Genomic DNA, 9,865 nt, shown 5'->3' with positions numbered 1-9,865 from the left:
TAAATAAGGCTTGTAATTCATTCACTGCTGCAGGGCCCAAACATGGTGTCAATCATTCTGAATTGAGGTATTTTTTGCCAAAAGACATTCATCATCAAATTGGTATGACTAAACAACATAAGATCAAGCTGCAGTCTTAGAAGAAAGGTGTTAAGATGACCTACATAATGCAAAATCGAATTTGATTTATATATTACCCGAATTCACAGCGTAAGTAACATTTAAGACACATGTAACAAAGTAGTTGCTTGTGCTCATTTACACATCTAGATATTTGTTCAAGACCAAAGGCTGTAATCCATGACAAGAACACACACACACACACACACACACACACACACACACACACACATACACACACACACACACACACACACACTGGCCTTTCTTTTCATTTGTCCACTACAGTGCCATCTAATGATGCCAAAGAAAAGAAATTAGCGGACCATTGCACGCTCCCTTTGACCGAGTCATTAAGGTGGCCAGTGTTGAGCTGAAGCGCAGCCCTGTGAAGCTCACTGTGACACACAGGCTTGCATTCCTCTGTTTGTTATTTAGATCCTTATTTACACTTGTTGTCAGAGACAGGCTGGAAGCACAGCAGTGGCTTCCTCCACGGGCTGGATAACAATGAGCTGTAGGGAGCAGCCCAGCGAGGCATTTAGCTCGGCCCTGCCCCGTCTCTCCAGAAGAAGAAGAGAGGGAACTTTACTGCCTGTGAATCAGAGACTTTCCCTCTCTTTTTCTCCCTGATTTCTGCAGTTCGGAGATCACACCGTCAAGTATAAGAAACTACTCGTAGAATTCAGCTTCTAAAATACACCTTCAAAAAAAGTATCTTGAAATTCCTAAATAGGGACACAAAGCAAAAACAATTGTAAGAAGTGATAACTATATCTTCTCATCTGCTCTACTTTACAGTCTACAGCAAAGAAAGATGGATGCAACCAGCAAGCCAACTTCATTTGTGCTTGTTAAAGTGCTTCCCTGGCTCTTTCATCATATTTCATCATTCTGAGCGTTAGCTAATGATTTAAATAACCCCCAAAAAGTTGAAAATTAGAGGAACATCACTTTTGCAGAGCATCATCTAAATCATCATCTAGGCTTATCAACTATTTGGGAAAACCAAGGAGCTGCCAAGTAATATCAATGTTTTGTGGAAGAAATATAGTCTGTGGCATATCTTTTTTACATTAATTTAAAGAAAAAACTAAATCAAAGCTTGGTAAAATAATTGTAGCTAGAGGAGGAACATACTGTAACCTTGAAAGCTTGTGTAATGGCAGTGCATTGCATCATTCATAAAGAACCTCACTTCCCCAGAGTATTGGTGACTCTTATCATCACCACAATTTAGTTAATGAAGTGTGCAAACGTTGATACGAGTACACAAAATTCACAGTTTAAAAACTAGTGTTATCTGAGCCTTGTATGGGTGTGTGCACCCATTGTAACCTTTTTGTTGGCGACTTCCTGAGAGGACAAGCAGTGTGTTTGGAGGTATCAGCAGCTGTGTGCTACGTGCCTCTGATCCAGGCAGCTATTGACTTCCTGAGATTTGAATTAATTACTTGCTTCACAAGAGAAACTGGATTGCAGTGGAACCCCCTAAGAAGTCCACTCATTCTTAGGAAACTGCCCCATGGACTTGCAGATGGTTTCACTGAGATGTGCTTTCCCATAGAGAACAATTATACAGGGGATTGTGGTGCTGGCATAAACCTGGAGCACACAGTCTCCATTCTGAACATTTCAAAACAGCCATAGGGGAGGTTTGTGACTTAACATAAATTAGACCACCAGGGAATGGGGAGATCTGAAGTGGCGGAAGGGCAATATTACAGATAAATGCGCGGCTGAGAGCCTCTGCACCACAGAAGAAACAGAAAATTAGACTGTGACACATTGGAATCAGATAATAACCACACTAAAGCCTTTTAATGTTTGAATAACTGTATCTCTGCAACCTTTTCTGCCACTATCAATTTATACTACTCTGGTTTAGTCCATTCATCCTCTGTGTATTTTCATTCAAAGAAAGGAAACAATGGCTGGAGCAATTAATGACGTGAAGAAAACAATTACAGTTGATACTTTTGGGGCTTGTGTGTTAGTGTGAAAGGGATTTAGTTGCTTCTGCGTTTGTATTCTGCTTGCTTTCAATTGGCTCAAGGCCCTGTGTTTGGTCTCGTCAGTGCCAGTGGCCCCAGTGAAGAGTACACTTCAGCTGTGATGAAGGATCCAGGAACGCAGAGGTTACCAGTGGCTGCTAATTAACCTCACATTGTGTTCTCTGACAAAGAAACAAAGGAACAAAGTGGAATTTCAATGCAGGAGATTATCACAATCACAATGAGCGTAGTGCTGGATCATGCACTTGATGGGGATTTTCACACTGGCCATGCCAACATGAGATTACATCAAAGACAGATGAAGTTACATTAACAAAACAATGCAGCCTTGTTATGCAATAACAAGCAGCCATCTGGACCTTCTCTGGGGTAGGAGAAGTGCGCAGCTACACCAGAATGAAACGTCTTCCTCTGTTGCTTCTGCAAGACGCTATTTGATTGTGGGAACTTTATTGCGTCTTTGTTCTGTCAGAGAGGAGGTAGCATCCTTCCTCAAACACATGAAGACAAAGAGGAAATGGGCTGTGTGTTCTTCACTGGTTATTGTTGCCACTGTTTCTGTCCCACTGGCTGAATGGCAATTACTGCTGACTTCCTATGCGGCGCAGACCCGGCCCGCTGTGGGTGCCCTGACCCTGCAGTATCCAGAGGGGAGAGACAGGAGCTGTCAAAACTCACACCTCTCCCTGCTCCTCCAGCTGCTGCCCCCACGGGGCTTGCTGCACACTCCCTGCTAATCAGCTCCATCTCATCTCTGGAAGGAACTGGCCCCCAAGTAGATGTAGGCCCTTTTCTCACCTCTGCTACCTAGCGCACCTTTGAAGTCCTGTGCAAGTGTTAGTTTATGGCTAGAGAGGGTACGATAAGATCCCAAAGAAAGGTGATAAATTAGCTCTTCGTCCCACATTTAAAAGGGGAAATGGCAGGCTGCTAAAAAAATCCACAGAATCTGTTACAGTTCTAACACGTAAGAGCTAAAGCACTTGAGAAGCAAAAACATTGTGGTGTCAAATCTGTTAAGTACCTTCATTAAAGCAGCATGTTTGTATTAAGCTTGCTTCCCACACTGAGGTTCCACCTGAACAAGCATTTGGTCAAACTGTAGCCGCGGGACTTGTTGGAATGAAAACACAAGTTTCTAATCTGATAAACTGCAAGTGCAACAGATGTAGACTACACATGACAAGCTGAGACAGAGCGAGCACTTTTGCTCTCAGAACACACCTTTCACAGGCATGCCAAATGAAACACTGGGGATTTTAAATAGATTGATTAGCAATTATCACAACAGAATAAGAAACTGTTGCCCGATGTGGACACAGCCAGAAAACAAGTCCAGACATTACTGATTGTAACCATTTGCTGACCCCACTTTAACGATGAAATTAAGAAGAAGAACCTGTGTGTCAGATGTAATGGCTGGAGGTTGAGTTTGACAGTGTTGGAGCCTGAAGTTTGATGTATTAGTTTTCTGTTGGTTGTCTGGCTCACATGTCTAAACCCGCCCAACACTTGCACACACTCAGGATCCAATGACAAGAGATCCATCTGTCTTCAGAGACAAGTGTTACATTACATATTGTTCACTGAAAATATGTCAGTGAAAGTCACTAGACTGTGAAACCAGTATCCTACAGATTTGGGAAACTCCAGACACATTTTGAAAAATTAAAAAAACACCCAGAGCCCCAAAAGATGTATTACTTTTTTTAAATGTATTTAGACATTCAAAATGACATCTATAGAATTAACAAGTTTCTATTAGAACCTTTCTTTGCTGCTGACAATGTCAGAGAATAGGAACTCATTCATGTTCACCTCACACTGTGTCTGTGACAATATGCATCCTTATCTTGAATAACAATTATCACCCCATTTCCTGGAACCATTAGATCTTCTTTCCAACTCCCACTTCCTACAGAGAGTTTAAATATCAAGTTCTGCAGCTCGAGAAAACAAAAAAAACACAATTCTTTGAAAATGCATTTTCACTCATTTTGTGATGAGCTTGAGGATGAACTGAAAATCTTTAACTTTATCATATAAAAAAAGTGTCATCCCATTTATAAAACAGAATCTACGGCCTGTTGTCATTTCCACGTCTGCAGCAGCTCAGTGGAATTTTTGCCGCTGCCACCCGCTGACATAATTTGTTTCACAGTCACCACCCAGCAGCATGAATCAGATGTTGACACTCTAATTTCATGCACACATGGGTGTTTGGCTGAGCCAGCCTTGAATCCCCCTGCCTCTCCCCTCAGCTGCCCACTATACCTGACCTTTGCCCCCTGACACAGCCATGTAATGTATTTAACCTGGGAGTCACACATTATGACTGATGCCTTAACCATAGAGTCTCATAATGATGATGTGCACCATAAGGAATTCAGTTGCAGGATAAAATCACCATGCTCTAACATTTTATTGTGATTTCAAATAGAACAGAAATATAATCTGTAAAATGATCTAATGAATAGTAACATTTACTACAAGCAGGTGGTGTATTATGTGTAAAATGTGTTTAAAGAATGATAGCATGCATTTAGTTGCTTCTTTCCTGTCAGGAGAATACAGCGTTGCTCTATTTTCCACTGAAATAAATCAGTTGACTAGGTCCATAGCACCATCTGAAAATATTTGTTTTGTGTTGTTGTTTTAATAAAAAACTACAAGCACTTGCAAGAAATAATAAAATATAGCCACTAGCCATTTTTCAAAATGTCAAAAGGCTTGTCAAAGATTGACACATTTGCCGAGCATAATTAATGCAAGTTTTGTCTATCACTGATTATTTTTCTAAAAGTCAGTGCTGACAGTCTGCTGTGGGAGAGGAGCGGAGCTACCATTTGGTGTTTATCCATGTCCTCATTCTGTCAGCTCAAAGAAACAGAATAAACTACTTTTCAACACTAGTGACCATTGGTATAACCGTGACAATGTACGGCAAAAAAGGGAAGGCAATTCCCAATATCTCTCCCTCACAACAGACCTGACAGCTCCTTGTATGAGTGAGCATAAATCCACAAGATAAACTCATAAACAAATAAGTTGTTTGTGTGCATGGAAGTAGACAACGGCCAGGGTTTATGAAACATGTGCTCTGTCTTTGACAAATATCCAAACAATAAACACACAGTAAATAACAGCACCCTGTCCGTATCACTTCCCTACTTGAGGTTAAGTTGAGTTTATTGCGGAGGCCACTGCCTGCATGCATTAAGCAAATCATAAATTATACATGCTAATTACCTTGGGCCTCCACTTTAATGAATTATTTTAATTAAACTACAACATTGAGGTTTTGCATGTGGTCTATATTTCATCCCCTGCCTAAGATGACCTTCTTCTTTGTCTAAGTGGAACATAGTTGAGGGAACAAGGACAATGCAGACTTGGACGACTAAGTTCATACTGTTGCTACTGAAAATATGGAAACAATCATCTGTATAATAGGCAGAATCTACAAGAAAATGATATATTTTTATTATGCAAGAAAACACTGGGGCCATGTTTGCAGATTTAAAAAAATGTAGTGCCAGAAACAGCATTGTTTAAAGGTTTTATTAAGAAAAAACTGTTTCCACACTAATTATTGCAATTTCAACGTATCAGGTTTCCAAGTAGTTTGCTATGATGAGGTCTAATATGAGTTTCCTCTCTCTCCCGCCTGTTACCTGTGGTTTCCCACTTTTTCTCTTAGGGTTTTAATTAATAGGCTCACTTTAACATTTTGAGCAAAAGCTGAAGGTGTTTATTAACATGTTTGAGTGCCGAAAGCCTTTTTTTAAACTGACTTCATATCCTTGATGTGCTACATTTCAGTAAATCCCCTGGAACATCTGCACTGTGTCTTGAAACATTATTATAGGACGACAGGATGTTGCATTTTGAATATTGCATTTATGTTCCAGAGCAGCACATAATACATCAAATTAAAACTTTTGGCTATTTTTACATTTCACATTTTGGGATGAATATACAATGAATGACTTACACAGGTTATTTTAAGACATTTGTCTATTTATATAACATCAACATTTTTATTTATAAGAGTGCAATATACACCAAAGAAGACAAGTACACTGAATTCCAATTGAATAGAAAGAAATCACAAGTTTAAATGTGTAGTTATGTTATTATTTTTAAATGTTTTCAATGAAACAGTTGTGTGTGTGTGTTAATATAGTTTAAATTGAATTGAATTGCCTAACCATACAAATGTAAATCTGATTTAAAATTAAAGCTTGTAATCTGCTGTTGCAGTTTCAATACATTTAATCATCCAGAGTCAGGACTAATGTTACACACACAGATGCACAAAGTAGGGAGAAAAAAAACTAACACTGTTGTCCAAACAGTCCATGGGGGAGGGGTGGATTTAAATTCCAAAAGGGTCTTGCAGCTCGTTTCCTAGTTCCCCAGTCAGCAATGTGTTTGTGAAAAAATCAGTCTTTTTGTCTTGCTGAAAAAAGGCTAAATCTACATTGGTGGCCCAGTCTAAGTTTGCTATTCTTTGCACTTTCAATTCAAGTGAATGAGGGAGAATGAAGTGGCCCGAGACCCTTTATTTGATCTACTCGATTGCATAAAGTGACGGAATTCTAATGTATTTGTTTAATACCCCGAAATAGGCTGTTGCTTTCTATAGGGGGAGGCAAATAAAGCGCGTTATTTTTTTTAATCCTGCAAACAAATCGAATAAAGGAATGTAAAATATATTATAAAATGTGTTTACATTTTTTTTTTTCATCTGTTTTTTTAACCTGTTGAATAAAATTCCCACGATTTTTGTAGTCGGAAAAAACCTACATGACACGTATTTATTTTCGTATTTTCAAAAATCTGCAACAAGATAAATTCGGACATTGTTTGCATGTTTTAAAATGTTTATTTATTATTGGGCTTAATTGTGTTTAGCCTACAGAGTGATGAATGAGGCCAGTTGTCTGCGCTGTGACCATGGCATCGCAACTCCATGCATCCTAATCGACTGCACGATTCATTTCTCTCCCACTGCTGCTGAGCCACTCTCACTCTCAATTCATACAGGTCTGAAAACAGGACCAATTAAAAATATAATTTTTATATAAGTAAGCATTATTTTTGCTTTACTTAATATTGTCATTTCATTAAAATATAGATGAGAGAAAATTCAAGTTTAAAAAAAAAATGTTGCCAATTGAATAGTACCTGTTTATATAAAAGACCTATAAATAGTCATAATACAAATAATAATAATATGTGACAGTGTCTTACATTAAACCTCCAGAAACACGTTTGATTGTTTACTTCACTTTTAATGAGAAAATATTTCGATGACCATTTTTTTCCAATTCATTGCAGATTTTGCACACTTTTCGAAAGCACGCATGCTTGCAAAAAATAAACAAACAAAAAACAAACAACAACATTTACAACAACAGTACCAACACAATTTTTTAGAATGCATGCTTTACCTAAAAAAAACAAAAGTACAAATGTACAGCATCTGATACACATGGTCACCACAGCCTTTTAAATTAAATTCTTCACAGAACATTTTCTGGAAAATAGATATCTAAAACATAGAAACTAAAAAGTGCATTTTACAACATTTCAGTATCAGTTATTTGCAATATTCACATCTTGCATTCTGAGGAAGTCTCATACTACTTTTCCATTTTGAAAAGATTTGATAACTCATTTTGTTTTCTTTTTTGTACAGGGATGGTAAGAACACATCTAAATCCTATTCCTATTTGGTATACCCTTATCCATCATTCCAGTATTAAAAAGCAAACAAAAAAAACACAGGCATTGCCTCGCAATTTCATTGACATTACAGTGGTCACACAGAAACGGTGCAAAAGTTTTGCTATTTGATAAAACTGAAAAACTGCCACGGGAATTGCAAGCACTTCAAATGAGAGTTGATGGTGCCAAAACAACTCCACTTTCAACACTCACATTTCACAATAAACTGAAAAATAGAACTATCAAATAATTTATATTTTCAAGAGCAATACTTCGCTGTGCGATCCTGTGCTGGACTTCTATGACACAATTTAAAGCGACACATTCAACACATACACAAATAATTCGATATGCAACTGCAACTCGCCTTGATAGTTTCCGACGACAGAAAATATAAACTTTGGGATTGGTAAAGCGGCCTGCGAGCCGGCCAGCAGCTGGTTCTACTGGGGAGAGTCCCGCTGGTCAGTGCACCGCCACAGACTGCAGTGTGGAGGGGCTCGTCAGGGTCTCGCTCGGGGTCGCAGGGCTGCTTTGGCTCGTCGCTGTCTGAGGGGACGTCGGGCTCAGAGACTGCGGAGAGTTTGATAGAAACGCGGGGATGTGTGTAGGTAACGCCGAGAAGCCGGCCATGGAGGTCGGGGTGGGCTTGATGGGCAAAGGAATCGCCGGTAAGGACTGTCCGCCGTGACACAGGGACTTGAGGGGCATGCCATAGGCACTATAGTCGCCGCTCGCCATGGAGATCGGTGCCACCGTGTCAATCATGCTGGTGTTGTACATGTGGGGCCAGGCTGTCGTCAGCTGGTTGTGCAGCGGGTACCCGGCAGACATGGACTGCATGGTGGAGAACGCCAGGCTTCCCGGGACCTTGTACTCTCTGGCGATGATATTCTCGATGGCGAATGGATGCTTAAAAGTTGAGGACTGAGACACTCCGAGGTTGTAAGATGACATCTGGGGCAGGTGTGTGCCAGAGGCTGCCAGGGCGCTCAGCCTCAGCTTGGCTTGCTGCTGGAGGTAATGGGCAGCATCCGACTGCTTACTCTGGGCCAAGTGTTCGGCGGACATCAACAGTTTGAACCTTTTGCGGCGTCTCAAGAAACTTCCATTCTCAAACATGTCCCCGCAGCTGGGGTGCAGAGCCCAGAAACTGCCCTTGCCTGGCTGATCCGGGCGCCGGGGGATTTTAATGAAACAGTCGTTGAAGGACAGGTTGTGTCGCAGAGAGTTTTGCCACCGCTGAGTGTTTTCCCTATAATAAGGGAATCGATCCATGATGAACTTGTAAATTTCACTGAGAGGCAGCATCTTCTCCGGGCAGCTCTGGATGGCCATGGCTGTGAGGGAGATGTAGGAGTAAGGTGGCTTCTGGTCGCTGTACGTGTTTCTTCCAGGGCGAGGCATCCTCGATATTTTCAAAAAAAGCAATTAAAAAAAGTAGTCTCCCTTAGTTCCTTGACGAAAGCTTCCCGCTCTTCATGAAAACAACCACGGAGAAAAGTTGCAATGCCGCTCAGGCTGGAGTTGCGTTGTGCGTAAAACAGGCAGGTTGAGCGCCTCTGCAGTGTGCAGGCGGGCGGACGGTGCACATTTATGGAGGGAAGGCTGCTGTAAGTCTTGCTTGCAAAGTAAGTCAGCTTGTCCCGCTAGCAGAGCTGAATAGACTTCATCTGGCGTCCTTGATAAGACGAGCTAAGTGGATGCCTCCATGGCCTTCCTCTAACCATCTGATAGTTTTATGTAGTGACATGAGCAGAAAAGACCCCTGTAGAGGCGCTCCATTAATGTGCCACCTCTTTGCTATCACATGACAATTGCCATGGGAGGAGGGGGCTGGGAGGAAGGCATAATCTGGTTTCATTTACACCTATTTACATGGACACCTTGGGCCAATGGAAATCATTTCCATTTGAAGACAGAAAAAGGGGTGAAAAGGCTCGGCAACCGGAATTGAACTGCGATGGCACTCAGTGTGTGAAGGTATGCGCTAATAC

The 9,865-nt window shown here is 40.8% G+C and overlaps 1 protein-coding gene across 1 annotated transcript; it reads right to left on the bottom strand.

Moving 5' to 3' along the window:
* Positions 1-7,430: 7,430 nt before the first annotated feature.
* foxb1a (forkhead box B1a) lies at positions 7,431-9,562 on the bottom strand. Its single transcript, XM_034141861.1, has one exon. It carries the CDS (start codon positions 9,273-9,275, stop codon positions 8,334-8,336), a length of 942 nt encoding a protein of 313 aa, XP_033997752.1. The 5' UTR covers positions 9,276-9,562; the 3' UTR covers positions 7,431-8,333.
* Between the last annotated feature and the right edge of the window lie 303 nt (positions 9,563-9,865).

The sequence above is a fragment of the Trematomus bernacchii genome, unplaced genomic scaffold (assembly GCF_902827165.1).
Source record: "Trematomus bernacchii unplaced genomic scaffold, fTreBer1.1, whole genome shotgun sequence".
NCBI classification, from domain to species: Eukaryota; Metazoa; Chordata; class Actinopteri; order Perciformes; family Nototheniidae; genus Trematomus; species Trematomus bernacchii.
The sequence above is the reverse complement of the archived record's forward strand: the minus strand, read 5'-3'. Positions and strand labels throughout refer to the sequence as shown.